The 25,270-nt window shown below is 47.5% G+C and overlaps 1 protein-coding gene across 1 annotated transcript; it reads right to left on the bottom strand.

The window, feature by feature from the left end:
* Positions 1–73: 73 nt before the first annotated feature.
* Positions 74–25,233, bottom strand: Snx18 (sorting nexin 18). Its single transcript, XM_021638911.2, has 2 exons — positions 23,469–25,233; positions 74–2,738 (listed from the first exon to the last, which is right to left on the bottom strand). Exons 1-2 carry the CDS (start codon positions 25,060–25,062, stop codon positions 2,485–2,487), a joined length of 1,848 nt encoding a protein of 615 aa, XP_021494586.1. The 5' UTR covers positions 25,063–25,233; the 3' UTR covers positions 74–2,484.
* Positions 25,234–25,270: the final 37 nt, after the last annotated feature.

The raw sequence follows: 25,270 nt of genomic DNA on the forward strand, positions 1-25,270 counted from the left end.
GGGCACACACCCTCGTCTTATACAGAACTACACACCCAAAGTACGAATTCTAGAAATGAAGACAAATGGCGGCTCGAAGGGCGTGATAGTTTATTTAAAAAACAAAAACAACAAAACAAAACAACAACAGGAAAATGAAACGGTACCACACCGATCATCGTGACCAGCATACACATAATGGCTTTTCTCTTGGGTAGGAACATTGCAGTATTTTCAGATACTGAAATGTTTCAATAGGACCAAGAACGTTAGAGAATAAGGATCTTGGATGAAAATGGACGCTAGTAAGTCTGGTGCTTCACCCCACAGGATTCATTTAAAGTCCCATGAATCAGTGGCATTATGCTCCGTGGTTAGAAGAACAAAAGTTCTCTTAGAAGGAGTCAGCATGAACTTTTACTTCTTTATATTTTAATCTTTAGTTTTCATAATTTCAGCTGTGTCCACCCTGGCTAGAGCCTACTCATGTAAGACACCTCAGGTAATTTCCTTGATGCTATTGCACAAGTTTAGTCATTTTACTTAAAAAAGAAAAAAATAAATCAAACCACCATCACAACAAAGAGGCAAATAAATGTGACTTTCAAATCATTTGAAAAGCAGAGAGCTTGTTTGTTCAATACCAATTCAAACTTAAATTAAAAGCTATAATTATAACCTCCAAACTTCTGCAATAAAATTAATTTTTAAATATATATGGGCTTTCTTTATCTAACTGTACTTTACAATCAACAAGAGGAAGTTGCTTTTCCAGAGAACATGGCTCCTGGCGACAGTCCCACCAGCCTGTGGAGACAGCACCGTATGAGGCCAGCTCTGCCTCTAAGTTCTAAGGTACAAGGATTTGACCAGAGGTCGACATTATCATAATCTGTTCTTAGAAATTCAACCCATATGTGATTACTTCATAGAGAGTAAATACACTGTTGAGTAATTGTCCCACTAGCCTTTCTGCCTCTGACCTTTCTGCAAGCTGACCCTTTTGGGTAACTGTGGCTCACCCCCTTTGAATTTGGCCTCTGTACTCCCATGTTACTATGCCAGTTCCAAAATTTCTGGGGTGGTGTAAATGTAGTTCACAGGGACAGCAGATACAGGTCCTTAAGCCTTCATGACAGCTTTTACATCTGTAAACTCAAGAATCACATTATTTAGCTCAGCAACTACAAAAAACATTGAGGTTTGGGCATTTCACGAACCAGAACCTCTTTGTGCTTAATAAATGAAGCTGCTTGTGAATCTTTTTGGTATTTATCAGTCATCTGTAGTTCCCTTCTAATAATAAAAGGCTATATTTAAAATAATTTTTAAGGTTAAACGTTCTGAAGGGGGCTTTATCAATACCTAGTTTTTTTTAAAATACAGTATAAATCAGTATTTCTTTTTTCCTTCAGTACTGGAATAGGAGAAATTATTTCTGGTCCCTCCTTAAATCAACCGACACCACTTCTCATCGCATATAACACTGAAATTTACAGACATCCCTGAAATTTTTGATTAAGTAAACGAGTGAATCACAGTGGAGTCTCATTCAATTAACAGTGTAGATCCATTTAAGATCAAAACAAAAAGCTGAACATTAAAAGAAAATTTCAGGCTTTAAAAAAAAAAAAAAAAAGGATGACAGGAGACCCTCCCCAAAACTAAGACGGAGTGTGCTGCCACTCGCTGTGTCTGTAGCTTCTCCCCGCTCGGATTCCTCCCTCCCACGTGCTAAGGGCGTTGCTAAAATCCTCAGGCTGCTCGGGAGGCCGTGTACTATGGGACTATGGTGCACTGCCTTTTCCCCATGAGACTCTGCCTCCGAAGGCGGCATCCCGTCTCACTCCTCTGCAACTGCAAGCATCTCAGCGGACAAGGACGCTTCCTGTGCAAAGTGATGGCCGCCAGTTCTCCCACCTGCCCCCAGGGGTGTGAGGCTCTCACCAGTCTGCCACCGACGCACCGGCCTGTCGCTCTTTCCATCAGAAAAGTTGGGGCTTAAACAGAGGTGGGACAGAAACGAAAACAACCAGTCTAAAGGCACAAAGTCGCATAGCTGCTCTAGTTGGAGTCTGTAAACAGAGAACAGGTTGGATTTAGGTGATCTCGATCTATGAGACTAAAAAGGCATCCACAGCAGGCTTTTATCCAGCCAGCTTCTTTGAGACTCTTCATGGGTTCTGAGGTCTACAAAGTATACACTAATATACCCATACTTCAAAAAGCAATAAGGCAAACAGTATAATCATTATCCAAAAGTTACAATGGTAGTGTAGGCATACATAGTATAATTTAGTTACAAAGTGTGGTACTGTTTCTGCTACGTTACCGTATCAACTGCTTCTTTCCTACATAATTATACATCCAGCCGGGTTTCAGCTGAACACAGGACCATCCTTGTACCACACCTACAGTTGGCAATAGCTCTTTGAAAGCAGTTTTTATCCTGCTGTAGAAATTATCCTTGAACTGAAAGAAAGTACACAGTTCCGGGTGCAGTCATTAAACGCTGTCGTATTTGTGAAGAGCTTCTTCCAACTTCTGGGTCACTTTTTGGAAAAATATTATTTGCTGTTGTAAAAAATGTTGCATCTGGGATTTAAAGTCTCTCACTCTGATTTGATGGAAGTGATGAATCTCGGCCAGCGTGGCAAAAGAAATCGTGTTACAGCGGTCTTGAATGCCGTCTGCTTTTTGGACCTCCATCTTCCCTTCTTCCACGTGCCGCCTACTCTCCTTTACTTTGGTAAGAGCTCCTGTAGTCAAAGACAACAGTCAATTAAAATACATACACGCATACATATGTACATTCACATCGCAATGATACAGCTAAGTTTAACACGGAAACTTAGTCAGTACTTGGTCTAACTATGTCAGCATCCTTCAGAACTCAAAATGGTGACCGTAAGTACCAACTTAAAAAGCAGCCTGCTTTCTGGAAATTTCACCACTACGCCAGCTTCACCTACCCAAACCAAAAACCAATGTTCTGCACTGACCAGGCCTCTGTAGTATTTGTTGAGATGCTATAACTAACAAAAAGGTGTAAAAAATTGTCCTTTTGAAGATAAACCCCCAAACCACAGTTTTTATGTTTACAATGTATAAGACCTTTGTTTCTATACTTCTTAAGAGAATTATATGCGAAACAACACCCCATAAAGAGTGAAGCCCCCTTTCCTGAGGAAATCTCCCTAAAGAGCTATTGTATAAGGTCAGAACCCGTCCCTCATGCATGTTGGTACCAACTCAAGCTGGCTCTGGAAATGAGTCGCTGGTGGAGGCAGGGGAAGTGTTTCCAGTGTACAAGGCTGGCAGGGTGCCTAGGCTCACGCTGGGTCCACTCAGAGTCCGTGCCTCGGTGATGTGCCAACGTGGGGTGACACATGCATGCATGCCTAATCTGGCAGAATCTTCTGGGAGACCATGACTAGGGCACTAGCACTGTGAATGATTAGAATGTGACATCTTCTTGGAACTACAGGGGCTGTGGGTTTTAAGTCTGCTCTAATAATGACTGCTTCAGAGGGTCACCAGAGGTGCCGTAGCTTCTTATCTAGGAATTTTTCCAGAGTACTGCAGGGTGGGGGCATGGGGTGGTCATTCTGGCAGGTGTCACATGAAGGTGGACTCCCCCTCAGAAGCATGTGACACAGGGAAGACTGCGGAGGCAGCAGATGAAGGGGTTATCCTTTGGTTTCCAGGGCTGACCATTGTTGATGCTCACATGGTCTGGGCACATTTTAGCAGCTTAAGAATGGAGGTGTCCAGAGGCATCTAGAATTCACGCTTCTAAAGCAATTGAAAGACAGAGACTACAGAGCACAGAAGCCAGGGGGGGACCCAGCAGTCCATGAGTGTGACGCCAGAAGAGAAAGGCAGCCTATTCAGACTTATGGCGCTCACTTTTACCTGACGAGGCCACCCTGTTTCTAAATGCCTTCAGATCTGAAAATCCAGAAAGTAAACTAGTATTCAGCTAAGGTTAAACAGCACCCTTTTCAAAATGCTGTGTTAATAACATCTGTGGGATAAGACACAGGACCCCACATAGGCCAGGCCCTGCCACTGAGCTCTGGTGTGACCCTGCGCCTGCCACAGCACTGTATAAAGTGGAGAAGTGAAAACCCACCGACAGCAAATTTCATGAAGAGAAATGCATGTCTGTGGAGGAATGAACAAACCCACACATTTTTTTTCATGTGCTCATTCTAAATGAGACCTTTCATTGAAATGGGCAGAAGCCCAGAGCAGCAGGGCACAGCACAGCAGGGGCAGACATCCATGCCAGCATTGGCAGTGTTCCATGCTGCCACTGAGAAGAATGCTTTGCTGGGCAGAGAGGCAGCCAGGACCAACTCCCCTCCCCCACCCCCAACCTAACCTCCCCACACCCAACCTGAAGCAACATGTGGTTTTAAGACAGCCCTGTCCAGCTGAGTATGATACCTTCAACATTTCTCTTAGCCTGACGGCACCAGTAAGACATTAACATGCCCTGCTCTGTACTATTGTTTGTGTGTTCTTTGAGACAGGGTCTCACTGTAAACTCCTAACTGGCCTGGAACTCCCTTCTAGACTGGGGAAGGGGGGTGAACTCACAGAGATTGACTGCCTCTGCCTCCTGAGTACTGCAATGAAAGGTGTGCACCATGCCTGGCCAGGACCGCTATAATTAAAAAGACCCCACCCACCCACTTGCCTTTTTGCAATACAGTGTCTCTGTTATGTTTGCACAGGCTTCCATGTGTGAACAGACATAAAAGATGAAAAGACCAGGAATGCTGAGAGACAACACTCTAGAGCAGCAAAGGAGGACTTTGTGACTTGAGTGTGGACCTCAGGAAGGTCCAGTCCAGGGCTGGAACACAAAGGGACGGGCGGTACAGCTGAGCCACAGTGTGTCCATGTCTGCACAGCGCATGCCCCAGGGGCCAATGCAGTGTGTAACAGTTGTCTCACCGTAACGTTCTTCTGGCTTTTCAGCAGACAAGGGACTCCAGCAGGAGAACATGCCCAGGAGGGTATGGTTGTCTCCCAAGCTGAAGTTAAGGAACCTTGAGCAGTAAGAACCTCTAAGCCTTCCAAGCGTATGCTGGTTCAGGGGGCCAAGGAAGAATCCAAGACTTAGCTTTCTCCCGCATTTGACTCTACTGGGGAGACATGCAGAGCTGCCATTTTCACAGCCTGTGTAATGGCTCTCGTTCGTTTAAGGGACGCTGAGATGGACAGCATACCATGTGTGGCCTGTTGGCTTCGTGAACAGGTAGAATCATACACGTGCAAACCAGCCTCCACCCAGGTGACACGCACACTCAAGACCCGTGCCCCAGCCAAACACAGAGGAACAAAGCCGCAAAGTGCAGGATTCTGCATGGGAGCTGCCTGTGCCTTCCCAAAAGGAACACGGGTTATGTCAGGACAAAAAATGCTCCCCTGGCTGGTTGCTCAAAAGGACCAGCTAGCTAGATGCCACAGGCTGTGCTCAGTGCAGTGAGGGTACAGGAGAAGGTGACAGCTTGGCACTAAGCAGAGAGGCCTAATACAGGCTAGGCACTGTGCACACTGCCTCCATGTAACCTTGCTCCAACTTACAGCAGATTCTACTCTTACTTGATCAAGAGAAACTGAGAGTTGCTTCCGGCAGGAGCCTGAGTCACCTGGGTAACCTTGAAAGAGGCTGAGGTGGGATGAGCGTGTTACTGATTTCAAAGCAACTCCACAACTCCACAGAAAAGGAACATGTGCCTGGACAGACAAGCAAGGGGGGCAGAGAGGAGCCTGTCCTACCGGCCGGACAGCCAGTGCTTCCCTCCTGGTTACAGATTACTGTCACTTTCTCACTTTCCTCAAAATAGTCATGGGGGGGGTGCGTGGTATGAAGTATGTATGCAAGGAGTACATGTATGGTAAATGCTCACGCTTGTGCACATGCCAGACGGGGATAGGGGTGTCCTGTTTTATCATTCCTCACCTTATTCCCTTGTAACATGGTTATCACACTGCACTAGGAACAAGGCTAGAGTTAGCAAACCAGTGACCCTCTTGCCGCCTCTCCTCCCGGAGTACTAGGGTGCCAGCAGGTGAAGCCACACCCAGCTGTGAGGTAGATGCTGAGATCCAAAATTGGGTCCTCACGCTTACCACTCTTACACAAAGAACTAATCCTAGCCCCTGACTCCCGTTTCAAATGTGTACTTCAAAAGGCTCTCTGTATAAAAGATATTATTTGTTTATGTCTGAAATTGTTTGCTTTTACTAACCTAATTCAATTTACTAATTAAAACTGTAAAACTTTTTATACCTAGGATGTATGATCTTCCTATCTTAAATACTGAAAAAACACACACAGTATTTGAAAATCTAAATACAAACTCAGACTAGGGAGGGAGTCCCCTGTTTTTGTTTTTCTTTTCTTTTTTCTCCATCTATTTAGATGCTATGAAAGATGACATAAATTCTCAACTCTAACCCAAAATATTAACACACTGTTGCTTTAGGAATGTATGGGTTTATTTGATGGGTAAACTGTAACATTCTGGCAAAACAAACAAATAAAAAACGGAAAACAAAATCACTATTGTAAAGTAGAAAGGACATAACAGCATTTGGAAGAATGAGTGCCAAGACCCAGTTCCACTTGGAATTTCAGTTTGACCCACTTAACGAAATTCAAGTTTGCTGGCAAAGCATGTCAGGTGTGCAACAGAGAGGGATGATCAATAGGCTTGTCTACAGAAACTGTGGCTCCTGTGTCAGGGCTCACATCATCTTCTGAGGAAACAAAGCACACATGCCTGAAACAATTAAGAGCATCTAAACAGTATGTGAGGGTGTTAAATGGCACACTATGAATGGGCACACTCCAAGACTAGTGAGAGCTGTGCAGGCAAGAGGGCTGCCCCTCCGCCACGGTGGCTGGGGCAGGATTGCACATTCCAGGCTACTTGGACTGCACAGTAAGACCCTGTCTCAAACTGCACCGCTCTGTCACTCATGACGTAGAGTCAATCTTTTTAAATAACATCTTTTAAATGAAACGTAGCTAACTTGGCTTCTCCTAGAACTACTTTCAAAAGAAATCAAGATGATTACATCAAGAGCGTGTGAACACGTGAGGGGGACTGAGAACTACTTTTGAGGGTTCCAGAAGCTTCCCTCTGCCCCACCTCCACTCACCCAGTTCTCGCCAGAGCAAAGCAAAACCCATTTTCCCCGCAGCCATGCTCTTCCGCGCACTGGTGGGAAGTGAAATACTAGTGTTTCTGGACGGGGACTTGTCTGGTCACAAACTGCTCATTCCCACAACTCGCAGTTCTCAAGCTGGGAACTTTGTGCAGTTCCCTGAACATCACATCCTTTCATGTATAACATGTTCAATGTCAAAGGAAAAGCAAAGTTCACAAACTTGCCTGTCAAACCTAGCAGGTACAGGGTGGGGAGCTGGGGAGGAAAACTGGGGCAGGGTCACTCTGAAAATGCAAGCATTCTGTAGGACTTCGGGGACAGCAGAACACACAATGCAGCCAGCTGCCGTGCCCGAGCAGAGCACCACCGCAACACTGAAGCAGTCTCTCCAGCCCCAGAGGACAGTAAGATAAAAGCTAAAAACACTGCCCAGAACAGAACAACCAAAGGACCTCACATTTCATCAGAGAATCAATGGGGAAACGGGGAGGGCTCAGCAGCTCCACTTCTTAAATGGTTCGTTTAGGAGGGAGCTGGTCCCTCATGTAGTATCTCTATGTTGCTTTCAAAACCCAAAAGGGAAAAGAAGGAATGGGGGAAGGAATTATATGGTGAGCTCCAAGGCCAAGAGAGTACTGTTAAACAAAAGTCCCATAATGCCCATGGTCACGGGGACAGTCTGTAAATGAAAGAAAAGAAAATATAAGTCAGATCAAAAGTTGGCAAATGAACAGTTCTCAAAGAGTTCAAATAAACAAGATACACATGAAAAAAAGTCTCAGTCATCAGGAAAACATGAATCCTAACTATAGTGGGATTCCATCTCACCACAGTCAGAAAAGATGTCACCAAGTTAAAAAGAAAAAAAAAAAAAAAGAGTGACTGCTGAGAACACTCCTCGGTGTTTGGAAGCAGCGTGCACACAGCATTCATGGAATGTAACTTGGTGCAGCCTCTATGGAAAATCAGCATGCAGGGTCCTCAGAAAACTGAAAAGCAGGGCTACGGTTTCTGGGTATAAATCAAAGGAATTTTAAGTCAGCACACAACTGACACCTTCATCCCCACAATTACTACAGCACTAACCACAACAGCCAAATTCTGGAGTCAGCCTAGGTATCCATCAATAATACACAAATAAAGACAATGTGGCAGGTATAGAGAATGGAGCATTATTCTGCCACAAAGAAGGACAAATCAGGGCTGCGGAGACAGGTCAGTCTGGTGCTGTGCAAGCGTGAGGCCTTGGGCTCAATGCCTGGCACCCACATTAAAGCTAGACAGAGGGCAGTAGTCCTGTAACATGGCCCCACACTGCTATGCCAGAGCGGCAGAAGCAGGAGGTGAGAACTGGGTGAGTGGAGGTGGGGCAGAGGGAAGCTTCTGGAACCCTCAAAAGTAGTTCTCAGTCCCCCTCATGTGCTCACACACTCTTGATGTAATCATCTTGTTTTTTGAAAGTAGTTCTAGGAGAAGCCAAGTTAGCTACGTTTCATTTAAAAGAATGAAATCCATAATGAATGTGAGTGAAATCCACTGTTTCCACATAATGAACTTGTGCTAATAAATAAAAAGAAAATGCTTAAGTAATTGCTGGCAACAATTTCTAATGGGATTTTATTGGGCTAACAGAAAGACATGAGTTAGTCACGCCTGGAGTAACATGAGCAAAAGAAGTGCTTATTTTAAAGGCTCTACTACAGAGCGGGCAGTGTTCTTCAGAAGAAATGTGGGAACACTCGGGGTTCAGAGGACCTGCTTCTTGCAGGAAGGTAGTGCAAACCAATGCAGCCTCCTGAGTCACCCTCAGGAAATGAACTCCAAGCACAGGAAGGGGCCTGACTGAAATGAAGTGAAGACTTAGGCAACCTCCCCGAAAGACAGAAGTAGCACAGGCTGTTCCCAGACCATCAGGCCAGCCTCTCACACACTCTAATAGCTCCTTCCTAAGAGGAGCTCTGTGAGTAGGGCAAAAGGGTTAGAAGAAACACATAAAAAGCTCACATTGTGGTGGTTTGAATAAAAATGGCCCCCATAGGCCCACAGGGAGCAGCACCATTTGGAGGTGTGGCCTTATTGGAGGAAGTGTGTCTCTGTCCCTCAGTATTGCCTACAGATGGAGATGGAGAATGGGTGGCAGTGGTAAACGCCTTTATTCAGAGACTTACAAGGCAGAGGCAGTCAGAGATTTTGTGATTTCGAGGGCAGGCTGGTCTAGGACAACCACAGCTACACAGAGAAAGTGTCTCAAAACAAAAACAAAAAGATGCAGAACTCTTGGCTCCTTCTCCAGCACCATTTCTGCCTGCGTGCTACCATGCTTCCCACCATGACAATAATGGACCAATCCTCTGAACTGGAGGCCAGCCTCAATTAAATGTTTTCCTCTGGGAGAGTGGAGTAGTCATGGCATCTCTTCACAGCAAGAGAACCCCTAACTAAAGTACCTGTTGAGAGGGACATTTCTGGTGAGAGCTTGGTTGACTTTTTAGTTTGGCAAATTATCTGGAGTCCTCTATAGGACCAGATCCACTTCCGTCCCCTTCCTACCTTTGTGTGTTTGTTACCGGGATCTGGCACCTTGCAAAATTGTATCCACTCAGGCTGAAAAGCCAGAGAGAGTCGATATATACCTGTAATACACACGCACTCCTCTATCAAGGACACATTACTCATGTTTGCAATGAATACAGAACAAGAGCATTTAATTATTAACAAAGTTCCTTAATATCACTGCATTAAGAACTCAAATTTTATAAATGAATAATGATCAAGGAAGTCAGCACCATTTGACAGAGCACCACGCTATTTACATACCGTGTCATTAAATTATTTGCCTCCGAAAAAAAAAAACTACCAACTACCAATTTCACATTACCGCCTTTGCAGAGACCACATGATGACTGCAGCTCTGGTCTTAGCACCCACTGCGCAATCCTGCTCAGCTGGGACAGACAACTTTCCTGTCACCAACTGACCCAGCAAAAGAAAGAGGAAAAGCCCCTCTTCACAGCTCCTCCTCGGGAGCTGCCCCAACTCCATTTAAAAAGTTGCCAGGCTGGTGCGAGGCTCCCTTTACGACACCCCCATTCTCTCTCTGCACCTCAGTTTTCTGCCTTCCCATCCTCATCCAAACATCTTTTCAGATGGTTTTGTCCCTTAAAAGCCATTTACACAAAAGGCCCAGTCACTAAGCAACAGGGATCCAAAGGCTATGCCTTTTTTTTTTTTTCCTCTTGAAAGAAAAAAGGGGACTGGTGGTAAAAACTCATTTAAGTTTGAAATCATGGATGTGCCAAAAATATAAAACATTTTTTGGTCTTCCTTTGGGCTTTCTCGAAAATAGAGGACTTGATGTAGGGGGCAGAGCAGAAGGATGGGGCACAGAGACTGGCAGTCTTTTCACTCTCCTGTACTGCCAACGTTGAAAGAAAATGCTAATCTGGTCAAGGTGACCTACTTCCTTGACCTCCCTTTACTGGTCCCCACCCTTGCAGCAGCCCTCCTCCCCTGCATCACCCTCCTCCCAAAGCCTTTCCTTCCTCCCTTCAGTCTCCACCCACTTTTCCCCTGTTCCAATATTTACTTACTTACTTGTGGCTCAGTTAAAATGCCTCCAAAACAAAAGCCAAGAGCCATCGAACAGGAGGTGAGATGGCCATGGGATGGTGGCAGTGACACACAGGCATCAGGGACTCCTGTTCTGTACCTCTCTAAGTTGCATGCTCTTCTTCTCTTCAACCCAAAGGAAAGTAGTCACCACTCCAATTTTCAAAGGTTGTAAGGTAAGGCAGCAGGAAATGAGTGACAGCACCAATGACACTGGCTGCATATGAACCTGGGCAGTCTGCTTAAACTCTGCCTGGTACGGACTCCCTTGCATGCATGTCAGGGGCGCATCCACAAACTGCCTCAGGAACTGCATGCATTCAAGTCACACTAGGCTTTGAGCACACAAATACGCTCTGCCAGGTACAAATACTAAGCCAGTGAAAGCAGTCATTCTGTTTACTGGTTTCTGATTTTGAGACACAGTCCTACTAGGTGGCCCTCGCTACCCCTGAATTCATAATCCCCTAACTACACCTGGTCCCAAAACAACTTTTTGAAGGGCTTAAATGTCACTAAAGACAAGTACTAAAAAATTTAAAGGGAAATTAATTTAAATTCACTTTCAACTTATAACTGCACTAAATGAGAAGTCTGGAGCTATTTTAAGACGGTTGAGACAAGGACAATGAGTGATAGAAACCCTGGCTTGCTTGTGGTAAAGGCATTGCTATATCCTGAAGAACCAGCTAGCACAGCTTTACTGCAGTCACCTGAGGTCCACTGACAGAAGGACATCCGATATGAATGAGAGTGTCCAGGTGATGGATACTCACTAAAGGGATGCTAAACTTGCCTCATTCCCAAATGAAGCCTCAGGTCACGTGTCTCCTGCAGCTTATTTGCTGAAAGCAAAGTGTTCGTCACTGGAACTTCATAAAGGTTCTTACTATGCTTCAGCTCCTGAAAAATATTAAACCTGGGTGGGGAGCCACACTAAGCAAGCAAAGCCCTGAGGCTGCCCTCAGAACCAAGGAGGACATTTTTAAATAGTGTGACAAAATAGTTCCAACAGTATAGCTTTACTTCAGAAGACCAGGTCTGAGGCTGAAAATGCTAAAGTGGCCTCTATCTCAGCAAACGCAGGTGAGCATAAGAAAGATAAGGCAAGAATCATTTCTTCTCTTAAATGTTTTCTGGCCATAAAATCCTGCTCCGCAGTGTCAGCAAGCTGCCAGCCCTTGCATTTAGCAGACCCTTCACAAACAACCCCAGGGGTCATACCAGAGAGAAGCGGGACTCAGAAAGTCCTTCTAATTGGAATAAAATATTCATGGTTTCTTTTGTTTTGGAAAGATAAAATGGAGGCTTGGGCTAAAATCAAATCCACACAGGCTGCTAAACAGAGAAGACCATCCCAACAGGGCAGGGCCAGGCCAGGTCTAGGAAGAAGGAGCAGCAGAGCTTGACAGGAGCACCAGCGGGCTGGGAGCCCAGAGCCCAGCAAGGCCTTCCATGAGGCTGGGCTGGGCAGCCTACCAGGAGGGCTGCACTCACCTGGAACCGCAAGAATAGTTCTAGAGGATGTATTTTTTGCTGTCTAATACTTTCCCCTAATAGCGTCCGGCTTATAACTGAAATTATGATTCCTATCATACAAGGAAGGTGTGGGATTCCCACCACACAGAGGCCTTCTGTTTTTTCACTGCGCCCTTGCCATGAGGACCCTTGCTGCACACCACCTGATGATCACTAAGTTTTGGGGGCAGCTCCTAAATCAGCCATTTTAGACTGAAAACCCCTCACTCTGGTTTCCCTGCCGCTCTGTGCTGGTAGGGACTGGGCACCCTGTGGCTTTACTCTAAACTGCCTTGGGTAAGAACACAAGAACCATCAACCAGCCAGAGACAAGAACAAAAGACCTAGAAAACATCCAGTTTAAAGATATATCAAAATCCGAGTCTTAACGTGCAAGAACATTAGATGGCCGGTGCTCTTATCTGTATTGCTGAGAGTGTCCTGCTGTGCACAACAGGACTGGAATGCCCTGTGAATATAAAGGCACAAGCCCTCAGCTCCAGGAGGCCCTTCCAGTCTTTGCTGCCAGGCCTCCAGAGAGGCTTCTCTGTTGCTTTATCTTTGTAGATCAGAAGACACTGACTGCTTTAATTAAAGCAGCGAAGGGGGCCATCCATAGTAGTGCGTGCCCATAATACCAATACTTAAGGCTGAGGCAGGAGGACATCCGTTAATTCAAGGTGAACCTGGGCTACATATGGAACTGGTCTGAAAACACGTAACAAAAAAGGCAGAGGCCTGACCACAGCATTTCCTACAATTCCTCTCAGCCTCCCTCCTGTCTTCTCTATCACCATGTTTCCCTTTTGTTTCTATTAGTGGCCTCACCATTTCCCATCACCCAAACTTAACACCAAAGGTAACACAAAGCTCGTCCAGCCACCCAGCCACTCATGGAGTGCTGCGCTCCAGCGAGCTGATGTCTCAGGTTCACCAGCTCCTTGCCAACGACGCACACACCTCAGCCCTAGCCAACAGCCTCCTCCTGTCCGCAGGGGCCAGGTCGCCAGGGCTTTCTAAAGTTGGGTCTATAGGCAACATAATATTTGGGTGTACCGGGAACCTCAGGCTTCAACATCAACACCCCAGTTCCCACAGGTAAAGCAGCAATAACAGAGGGATGTCTCCCTCAAAAGCTCCAGGAGCTTTACACGGGCATAGTGAGTATAAAACATGGAGTGCCATGCCTGGCATATGGGAAGCCTTCAGAAAACTCTAGCTTCTTTGAAAACGATCGCAATGTCATTATTTCCTTACCAGCTGCCAACTGCCAACTCTATTTCCTAGCAAGTATTCCTGTAGTGAAAAACATACCAGTCTCAAGGCAAACAATAAATTCAAATCCTGCCTTGACTGTCAGCTGTATAATCTAGGGCACCCCCAACTTCTGAGCCTCAGCTGTGAGGATCCCCATCAGGAGATAATACCCCCATGAGGGAAGTTAGCCAACTGTGCTGGACTGAAGTGCATCTCTCCAATCCTTGTCTGCCTGCAAACAGGCTTTGCACATGGGATTAGTGAGTTGGTGTCAAATCTGAGGCCATACTGGACAGAGCAGGCAAGAAAGGAGGCACAGAGCCAGGTGGCTGGCCAGTTGGTTACACACGGGGTAATAACGCCATGTCACGATGGGTACAGACTGCAGTGACCACCTGCAGCCAAGCTACTCTCAGGCAGGCCAGCAACCAGGAACAGAAGTGGTCTCCATGAAGGGAGCAATGGCCCTGCCAACACCTGCATTTTCACACAGCCAGTCTGTGGAACTGTAATGGGACATGGGGCTGCTGTTTAAATCACCAAGGTTACGTCAACCTGTCAAAGCAGCCCTAGGAAACTAATACAGGAGATGATACCAATGCTTAAAAACATTAAGCAGTAATTCCGTAAAAGGCAGACGCGAGGCACTAGCTCAGAGAACTATGATGTGATGTCCCCCAGTATGCCTGCAATAGTGAAAGTCAAGGAGCAAACTCAATCAACAGCGGCGATCGCCACTCGTACCTCCATTCCACTAACATGCTTGTCCTTTAACAAGAGGCTTGGCAAACATTTTCTTTGAGGGCTAGACAGTAAATATTTTAGGCCTTGCAGATCAGCAAGCAGACTGGGGCACTTAAAGAACCATTAAAAACATGACAACCATCCTTAGCTCAAGTGCAGTAAACAAGTACCTTCCCACACCTGGCCCACAGGCTACGGGCTGCAACCTGCCGACCTCTGCTTGAAGCTTTCTCCCAGCCTCTACGCTGGTGGCTCCGCAATCCATGCTTATTTTATGTCCCCTTTCTCCACTTCTGCAGACAAAAGTTTCTGTCTCTTCCTCTCCATCCCATGACACTGCCTCCCTTCAGGACTTTTACCATGTCTTGCCTCAGTTATTTCAAAAGCTTCTCATACCACACACCTGCCCAACAGAAGTGCTAACCTGGCCACAGTAACATCCACATTCTCTAATATTCCCTCCAGTACCCGCAACAGCAGCTTACTGTAAGCACTTTTTGAAGATCACTAATGTCCAGACATAGTGTATTTGACACTCGGGTTCAATATGTGGGTGGGCTCAGCTGATTCTGAGAGGCAGCCAGGACTGATTTTTGCATACACAGTTCCTCTAGTCTGGGAAGTTCCTCCCTGATTGCAGATTTACGGTTGCTTTCAAAACTCATCTCAGAAGAAAAACTGCGCAATCCAGAGTACCTTCTTCCGATCTACTGCTATATGCCCTGACTGTGGGTGTCATTCCATCATGGACTTCAGTGCTGGGCTACATGTCAGCAATTATGTGCTTATCACACCAATTCTAAAGCATATGCCAGGCCTAGCGGGCACTCCCCATCCAGGTTCTTCCAGAAGTCGAATACAAAAAACTTTCCAGGCAGAGACCAAGAGCCCTCTGCCCAGACCTCTAAGGCAAACCGACCATCCTCGCATCCTCTGGACTCTCACACACTTATTCTGAGGTTTATTCACCTTTTAACTGGACCCTCTGAACACACACCCTACCCCACAGAACTGTGTTCCACTAGGAACCACCTGGTCAGCGTCTGAACTCCAGGAGTCCAAGTCCATCAATAACATCAGTGCACACACTTAGGGTCTTGTGCTCCAACTTAAACAAAAACAGCTCCAGAAAAGTACTAAAGCCTATCAAAAATGTGTGTGTTTGTGAACTATATGTCTACACATTCAAACACCAAGCCATCCATACAAAGAAATATCATGAGGTACATATTCATTTTCCTCTCTCCAGTGAATTTTGGAAAGTTACTTCATAGCCACATACATGTAAGACCTGAAAACCATTCATGTTAGTGACTTCATCCACAAATCCTGTGCATTTTTAAACGGAAAAACAAAAGCATTTCCTGACAAAACAGAAGTCACATTTTAAAAGTCAGCCAAATGATTTATGAGTGCCTGCTTCATTAACTCAACAAACATGTACACGCACTTACTACAAACGTATCAATTAACACAGGATCGCAAAAGGAAGACACAAACACCAGCCGTCACCACGCCCTGCTGGGGTGACTGCTGCTCTGGAGAAGGCTTCAAGCAATGGGTCCAAATCTGGGTTTTCTGCCTATATTGTGCCACAGAGAGGTGTGGAGCCCAGTGCAGGAGCCCACTATATCTACGGGGCTTAAACAAAAGTCTCATCTTGTTGGCTGGGCCCCAAACCTGCGAAATAGACCTTCAACACAGTTCCCTCAGGTGGGCGGGAACCCTTCCTCAGCACCTCCTCTGCCTGTCTAGGCCATCACCTACTACCGTCTTGCTGTTTTGTGCCTGCTCCAGCCTCCAAGCCATTCTTTCTCTCGGCACAACTGGGAAATGTCCAAATGGACGTCATCGCTTCACTTAAACTCCTGCAATAGCTTCTATCTCCCCTGAACTTCTCATGTATGTCCTGACAATGTATTATCTTACCAAAGCTTACCAAATCAACAAAGCCTTGGACAATGTATTATTTTACCAAATCTTACCAAATCGACAAAGCCTTACTAATCTGATCTTCTGTGACAACCTCTCCCACTAGAACAGACTTGGACCGAACCTTTGACCTCCTGGCTGTTTTTCAACCTTCCTAGTCCACAGCCACCAAGGGCCCTGTTAAAGATGAACCTTCTTCAGGCACAGCCCTCTACTGCAACACCTATTCTAATAACTTCCCTCCTCTCCCCTCCTTCAGGTACTATTTAAATCTCCCTCTCAGTGAAGTCTGCACTGACCATCTTTCTCTGTGGGCCATGCTGCCTCCTACACCCTTCTCTTCACTGCTCCACCTCTGGACACGTGTCATACATACCTGTTGGACATTATGGTTTGCTGTGTTTGTCTTTCCTTGTGTCTCCACCCTGCTAGAATGTCGGCTACACAGGGCGGCAATCATTTGGGTCACTGATGTAATGTTGACAGTGCTTAGGCTATGATATCTATGTAAATATTTATGCAATAAAAGTCAAGGTTATTTTTTAAAGGCTCTTATGAATAAACTTAATGATTTTGCCTTTCTCCCATCACTCAACCCACTAAATAACACATAGAGGAAAATCAAACCACATCAAGAGCTACAAAGCTCTAAGGAAAAAGGTAGAAAGGACATGCTGGTGATTCCCACTAAAGTTTAATCACATTATATATCCACTGTGATGGCTATTTCTGACTGTCAATTTGACTGGAGTGAGGGCATTAGTGACATACATCTTTGGGAATGTCTTCGAGGGGGTAATAAGGAAGATAAACTGAGGACCACCCAGAGGCTGGGTGGGGCCTCACACTGAACAGAGGAGAAGGCGAAAGCCTGAGTCCACCCGTGTGTTCCTGTTCCAGAGTGGGAACAGGTAAGGAGAACCGAAAGCACGCCCCAGCCACCACGGAGCCGCCATGTCTTCCCTCCCAGGGTGGGCACTCTGCTTTCAGACACAAGTCAAAGTAAGCTGCTGGTTATCAGGTGTTTGGGTCACAACACGAAAAGTAAACTACTTACTTGATTTCTTTTGTTTTGAGAAAGGAGACTGTATTTAGAGTTCAGAATAAAGTCCACTTTGTAGGCAGAAAATAGAGAAAGCATTCCAATGCATCACTTTTGTGTCCCCGTTCATTGCGTCCCTCATTTGGGTCCTAGGACTTGCCGATGTTCACCAAAGGCAGTTTTGCAACGCTGGGAGCCCTCACAGGCCTCCAGGAGGCCAGGTACTTCCCCTCGGCAAGCCTCTGCTGAACTAAGCCGGGAATACATGGTTACTGATCTGAACTTAATGTTTTTAACTTTGTCAGCTGACAAAGGATTTTCATGCTCCCAGCTTGCAGTCACATGGGCAGACAAAACACTATTGAAACCAGCCTGAAACAGAGTCTAAATGTTTACTGCATTCTCAAGTTGTTTTACTTTCAATATAGAAATACTGTCATTTAACAAAGCAGTATCTAGGAAATCCGGAACACCATCTTTACAGATGTGGGGAAGAATGCTCAGAAATGTTGAAGCAATCTGTCCCTGCACAAAATTAATTTGGTGTGGGAGGAAGAGGACTTACAAGAACAAATTTACATGAACTGTCTAATGGGAACAATCACTCCAGATAGTATCTCCATTCACTCCTCTGATGCCAGTAAGACTTCTGGTATTCACTACAGGAAAACCTGATTAAAACAGGAAACCCCAGGAATCAATACCAATGATTCCTGCAGCATTTGTGCTCGTGCCTGCAGTTCTGGTGGTGACGGTGCTCAGAGGGAGGGCATACAAAAATCGTCTTTCACTGGGGATTGATTCCCATTTTTAAAGCACCTTCCGGTCTCAAACCCAAACACTTAGTAAGCAGCTACTAAGCACAGAAAAGCTTAAGCTTCATGATGACCTTGAGGAAGCACTGGCTACTGAAGACTGCGGAGACTCCAATTACTTGTTCAAAGTTGCTCCCACTCACCCACGCATCATCCCAGCAAACCCCACCACACTGGTTCACAGATGGGCCTGGTGCCACAGCCATGAAGTTGCTCACAAGACTTCTTGGCTAATGCAGCTCGGTCGTCAGACCCAAGCCACCCAACCTCCCTCGTCCCACCGGTACATTCCCAGTATCCTCCAGGCTCAAGCACACCTGGCACACCACCACACTACCACAGTGGGATGACCACCCTTTATCACTGGTCCAGAACTCACAGTCTATGCTGTCTAAACACCAGCTGCAAGATTGTCCAGCCTATGTCTTCTGGATACATGTCATTAAACACAGCTCAGCCACCACACCACTTTACTGGTGCTAAGCATGGATCACAGGCTTTAGAGATGATGCAATCCAATTTAATCGTAAGCCCCGGTTTAAAAATATTGGCAATTAATACAGCAGATTTTTATAAAGCTGCCAAAAAGGAACCTAAGTTTAAGGGGAGTTTCCTGTTTCCTAGTGAATGACAGAATTTCTCGTGCTTGGAAATCCTAAGGTGACCAAACAGGGTGTCATTTTCCCAACAAGAAAGGAAGTCCTATAGAGCCCAGGGGTGCCAAGAGTTCCTGGTGGAACTGGGAAGGAATGAAAGTCCCCTGCCTCACCTCAGTCTGGCTGTCACTGGCTTCCCAGTGAGGCAGACAGGACTGCAGGGCTCAGAGTCTAGAAACCTTTGGCAGAGAGAAAGAGCAAGCATCCACCTAGCTGCCTGAGCAGGACAGTCATGGATCAGGAATGGTCCTTGGCCATTCACATTTAAGCTTTAACCAAGAAACTGACTCCTCTATGTAAAAAAACCCAAAGGTTCCCTTAGTTCCACTAAAAGAAGTCAAACTAGGACAAAGGTTACTGCTAGAAATGAAGTCAACAGCTGAGATGGAGGTAGGAGAGGGGAGATGATCCCAATTGAGATAAAATTAAAAGAACAACTGGTCTTAATTTCTGGCCCAGGGGTTTCAAAAGGATGAACTTGCGAACAGCCCGCCTCCTTGGCCCTTTCTCTTTATTCCTGGCACCATCTTCTTCAGGCTATTTTTAGCACAGGAGAGCAGGGCACTGAATGAAAGCTGGGGCAGCAAGACCTCACCTTGCCTGCCCTGCTGGGACTCTGGCTATCTTTAATTAATGTGTGAGGGACACAAGACCAAACCCTCCTCAGAGCAGTGAAAGGCAGCACAGTGGTGAAACTCTACCCAGCAGGACTGATAGGCCAGCTTCTGGCCACCATGCCTCAGGTCCTGGGGCTATTTTGTTGTGGTTGTTGAAATGGCAGCACCATCTGGAGCATTTAGAGAGTGAAGAAAGAGTCTGCAGCATCACGTGACCAGTACAGCGAGCGGGACTCTACGTATCTAGTCCTGCTTCACAGGACACAAACGAGGTTTCACCCACAGACGTTTCTATCACTGTGGAGAGTTCCAGTCATCAGCACCGCCTAGTAGGCTGTAGCTTCAGAGACCCCGTTCCTAATATTCTCCCACAAATGACTTTTCTTTTTCAGTATGTAACAGACTTTTCTTTGGAATAAAGAAACTGCTCTGCATGGCTCCCTCGAGTCCTGTAGTCCAAATTTATAAGCAAAGATGAAAACAAGAGCTCTCCTCATTTTACTGTTATGGTCTTTCCCTACTGTAAGCCCCGGGAGATAAATGTAAAACTTCGAACCATGAGCTGCTGCCACTCAGATACGGCTTTAAGTTGGAGAAGCTAATTGTACCTTTGGAAACCAAACTGAATATGCTGTGAATCCCACAATAAATCTCACATACTGCTTCAAAGCCATTGGGCATCAACACTATCAAAGCACACTTCGGGCAAGAATGATAAACAGAGAGAAGATTCCACTGAGGGAAACAAAATCAGAGTTACAGGGTTTCTAGGTCAGTGACAGAACTGAGCATACACGTTGCCAGCAGAGGATCTGGAGAGATGAAAGGACTCCTGTTACATCAAGAAAAATATGAGCCAGGCATGGTGGCACACACCTTTGGTCCCAGCATTCAGGAAGGCAGGGGCAGGGAGATCGTGGAAGGAAGGAAGGAAGAAGGAAGGAAGCTAGGAAGGAAGGAACGAATGAAGGCAGGAAGGAAGGAAGGAAAGAAAGAAGGAAGGAGAGAAAGAAAAATGACTACAACCTGAGTACATTCTAAATTCCCATCAAACACTGCTGCAGATCACGGCAAGCCCCTTCACCCTCCACTCCACTCCATTAAACTAAGTAGGTCTATTTATCTAAGAATCCATTAGTTGATTTAAAAACACAATTCTGGAATTATCTTTTAGCTGATGGGGCCATATGGCTCTCTTCTCTTTTGCTCCAAGTACTAAACTAAAATCTTTATTAGCCTAAGCAAAAAAAAAGCCAGCCCACCACAGTTAAGAGTGCCTACCCTCATTCGACCTGCTCAGATTCCCACAGGAGGCCAGCGCGTGTTCTCAGACACAGTGCTCACAGGGTCAGTGACTGGGAAGGCTGCAACAGCGATCCAGCGGAACCTGTTTCCGCTCACAGTTTTTATCAATTGAGCTTACACGAGAAGTTAAGTGTTGCTACAAAATTACCAAATAAGAATCAAACTACAAAGAAAACACACCAATTTGCAGGAGGCTTAGGACCCAGGTTGCTAAAGCAACAGCCAACTCAGTGCCGTTCAGTGGAACTTAGACAGATGATGGAAATGTCTGCCATTTAAGCACTTGTTACTTAACGACCCTTTGGATGAGGAATTGAAGTTCTCATCAGATTTAATTTTAATTTACCATGTACATAAAATGAAAAGCTGCCTTTCTCATAAACAATGAGAATACCGGAGAAAAGACAAATGTTTTTAATTTCTCAATTATAAAATCGCTTCCTAAATTAAAATTTAGACTCTGGATCACCTACAACAAAATACTGGAAAGCTGCTTGAGTTCTTCTTGTTAGTTCTTTTTGTTTTTGCTGTTCTCAAAAGTCAGCCGGGCCCTTTGATGTGATTATACTTTGAGATCTTACATGGGGGGGGGGGAAGCTCAAGCAGTAAACAAACTCTCAAGCCTCAAGTGCTCAGCTGAAAGAGAGTCCTTCCAACAGGAAGTGCACAGTTGAAGAGAGGAAGGGACAGCTGCCCTTTACATGGACAAGTCCCCACACATGCTCTAAAAGCTTCCCCGAGGCTGGGGGTGGGGTAGGATATTAATCCTCCGTACTTCTAATACGAGCACCCTTAAAAGACATGCTGTTGAACAAATGCTCTTGGCCTATGCATCATGTGCATGGGACCCACGCGACAGCTCTAAGTGGCAACATTCTAAAGACAAGTCATCTGGAGACTCAGGCTCCCTGCACACTACACACCAAGGCGACAGCAGAAACAAACTGCACAGCCAACAGTGTTCCTGCTGTCATGCCTACAGATGTTTAATCTCTTGAACTGTTTAAACCACATAAAAACAGCACCAGTTTTGAAAAGGCTTTCCAGGTCCCAAGCAACAGGAGACAATGCAAGTTTTAGGATTTAAAAAAAAAACACAAAAAAACTCAATGGCTGACTAGACTACAAGGACTATGGCACATTTGAAGAGTCCTTAGGGCAAACACAGCTTTGCTGATATATCGCTTCCAGAGCGGGACACGCCAACCACCTGAACCACAGTAAAACCAGTGAAGGAACCCGCAAAGTGTGTAGGTAGCTCACATGTGGCCTGACTGAAGTGATACAATGGAATTTAAATGGGAAGGTCTTGCATTAAAGGTTCAAAACGTTTCACTAGCACCAGAAGGTAAGGATTTGTAACAACTTACAAATAAAGCCATAAAGAATGCAGATGTGGGCTCAATACAGGCCAGCTATTGCTCAAAGAGCTAATTCATCCTTACAATGTGCATACGGATTGCAAATTATTAAGAAAGTTGCTATTCTCTAGGAAACTAGTGCAACAGTTATCCACAGGACTGTGTGTGGCAGCAGGGAGAATGGACTCAGGACCTTTGAACTTCCCCCATCCCCCACCCTTTTTAAGAGTCAGAGGCCTTGTCACACCAAGAAGGGGAAGGAAAAGAACAGAGAGGAAGGAGATGGTAAGGAAACAGCTATCCCCAGATGTCTGAAGGCCTGACACTGATTTGTTCTGTTCGCTTCCAGCGAACCAGAAAAACCAAAACCAAAACAAAACAAAAACCAACAACAACAACAACAACAACAAAAACTTAGTGGAATACAGGAAAGAAGAAAGTAAAAAATCAGGGATGTTTTTAAACGCTTTGTCCCACCCGGCAGGGGAGGGGGGACAGGTCAGCTCCCACCTCCCCACGGCCTAACCTGGTTGCCCACACAGCCTTCCACCAGCCTAGGATGCTACAGTAGGTGACTGCCTGCTGCCACCTCCCCCACACTGGACCTCCAGAGGCAAGGCCACATTCCTAATAGCAAACACCTCCCAGCTCAGTCAAAGGAGCCATTATATCAGAAGGCCAGCTAGTGAGTAGCCTCAGGTCAGGCTGTCATGGCTGCTGTAGTTTACCAAAAATCACTTGCATATAGTCAGTGCTTCAACAAAAGCCAGCAATGCCACCAACGACTAAAAGCACGCTCTGCCCCTGGGACAGCTAATTTTTACTGCTCTTGGTCACCACACTCCTACTTCGTCTTAACTTGTCTCCCTACATCATTTTCCTAAAGAACAGCCCAAAATGTCAGCTGGTTAATAAACTCCAACCTCAGAGAAAGGACAGCTGCGTTCCTGACGGTAGAGAGCCTTTCTGGCCATTTTGCAAACTGACTCAGGAAGTTCCCATGCAGCCCCAGCATTGGGTACAGGGTTGGCCAAACTCCCCTGCCACAGCAGGAACTGAGAAGAAAGCCTGACTTACCTTTATTCCCAGGCATTCATTCTTCCTCCTGTCTCGGCCAGCACTGTGCCGTGTTCAAAGGGATGCTTAGCCTGGCTTGGGTCCCCTGCTAATTCTGCCCCAAGCTTATAGATCAGAGCAGCTGATTCCCCTGCCTGCTCAAACTCTGACATGACAACACAGTCGGGAAAAACCACTTCTCTGAGGATTAACCTAACAACCCACTGACAACTCCCTACGGACCCCGACAGTCCACATCACCGAGGGTCCCCATCCATGGAGAAGGACCAGGAACCCGACACCGGAGAGTGGCACCACTATCAAAGTCACTGCTTTGAGCCTGAACAAAACATCCCGCGTCACCTGCTCTACAGGCCAGACTTTACCTTTCTGAACATGGATGATGTCCGGGAAGTTGGCCAGGTGCCCCTGATACAGTGCTAAGAGGTCCATGACTGGGTCCAGGTCCTGCCTGGGCTGTTCAGCGAAGAGTTCACCTATGGCGTCGTAGGCGTCTCCGGTGAAGGCGATGGCCTGGTTCAGACCCACTGAGAAGGCCTGCTGGTCGAGCTCAAAGGCCTGGCTGAGGCCCCTGAAGGACTGGCCCACCTTCTGATACTCCTTCTTGAAGCCAGTCACCTGCTTGCGGGCAAACTCGTTGGCAGTGTGGTTGAGCTGCAGCGTGCTGTCGTCCATTTTCTTGGTGAAGCACTTGAAGCCATCAATCTTGCTCTCCACCTCCTGCAGGTCCAGGGCGGCGGCAGGAGGTGTGCTCAGAGTGAGGAAGAAGTTGGCACCCACCATCTCATCCTTCTCCGCCTTCCGCTTACCCTGTTTCCAGGCCTTCTCGTCCGTACTGCTGGGGCAGGTCAGGAAATGCTGGAAGACGTCGCACTGCGCCAGCACAGGGTGGCTGGCCATGTGGTTCATCCACCAGATCAGGCCCTTCCTGCGCTTGGAGATGAAGTCCTCTTCGAAGCGCCCCGTGGCCTGCTTCTCCGGCAGGTGGGGCACCGAGATGACCGGGAACTTCTCGGCCAGGCGCGCATACAGCCAGTCGAAGTGCTTATAGCGCCTGTGCACGGGCACCTGGGTATGAGTGGGCACCAGCTTGTAAGAGATGTAGCTCTTCATGCCCTTGAACTTGGTCTGCTTGGTAGGGTCGTCGATGGTGCACTGGAAGGGGTAGGGGTTCTCCTGCCACTCGGGGCCGTAGGGGCCCAGCACCACACACAGCTTGTCCCCGTCCTTCACGAAGCCCGACGCCTCGCCCAGCACGAAGGCCTCCCCGCCCGACTTAACGAAGGTGGAGAAGCGATTGAGGTTGCGGCTCACCGTGGCCGAGCTCTTGGCTCCAGAAGCCTGATGCGGAGGGGGCGCCGAGCCGCCACGCGAGCCCATCGACAGGTCCGAGCGTGTGGACAGGCGGTAGCGGCCGGCCGCGACGCCGCCCGCCGACGACGAGCCGTCGAGGTCGGGGTAGGCGCCGCTGCCCAGCGCGCCCGGCTCGTCGGCCACCGTGGAGCTGTCGTCCCACTCGTCGTCCCAGTCATCGTCGCTGCCCTGGCTGGCCTGGTAGCCGCCGTACAGCTGCTGCGGCGACGGCTGCAGGGCGCCCCCGCCGTACGGGAAGCCGGAGCCCGGAGGCTGGAAGGAAACCGGCGGCGCCTGCGGCTGCAGCAGCGGCTGGAAGGCGGCGGGCGGCGCGGCCGGCAGAGGCTCGAAGCCGCCGGGCGGCACGTTGGCGTAGCGGGCCGGGGCTCCCGGGCCGCCGTCGGCCGGAGGGCCGGGCTCGGGCGCACGGATCACCTGCACGTACGAGGCCGGGAAGAGGCCGCGGTCGCCGCGGCTGTTGACCCCCTCGAGCCAGCCTTCGATGTCCTGCTCGCTGCACAGGCTCAGCACCTCGTGCTCCCGCAAGGAGATCTCGCCGGGGTTCTCCGACCTGAAGTCGTACAGCGCCCGGGCGCGCAGCGCCATGGTCCCGAGCCCGGCGTCCCGAGCCCGGGCCGGCCCGAGGGCCCCTCGGCCAGCGCTCGCGTCCCCGCGCGCCGAACGGGAGCTCTGAGGGCGGCGCACGGTCCGCCCGCCGCTCCGCTCGCGCCCTCCGTGCACACCCGCTCTGCTCGCGGCCGCGACTGCAGCTCCGGGCGGCCGCCGGCCGGGGGCGGGACCCGGGCCGCCCACG

The sequence above is a fragment of the Meriones unguiculatus genome, chromosome 6 (assembly GCF_030254825.1).
Source record: "Meriones unguiculatus strain TT.TT164.6M chromosome 6, Bangor_MerUng_6.1, whole genome shotgun sequence".
Classification (NCBI taxonomy): domain Eukaryota; kingdom Metazoa; phylum Chordata; class Mammalia; order Rodentia; family Muridae; genus Meriones; species Meriones unguiculatus.

Excerpts from the sequence above, each read along its gene's own strand:
- Snx18 (XM_021638911.2), bottom strand. The coding sequence starts at position 25,062 with ATGGCGCTGCGCGCCCGGGCGCTGTACGACTTCAGGTCGGAGAACCCC. Across the intron at positions 2,739-23,468 it reads CATCATCCATGTTCAGAAAG|GAGCTCTTACCAAAGTAAAG; the intron begins GTAAAGTCTGGC and ends CTTTGACTACAG.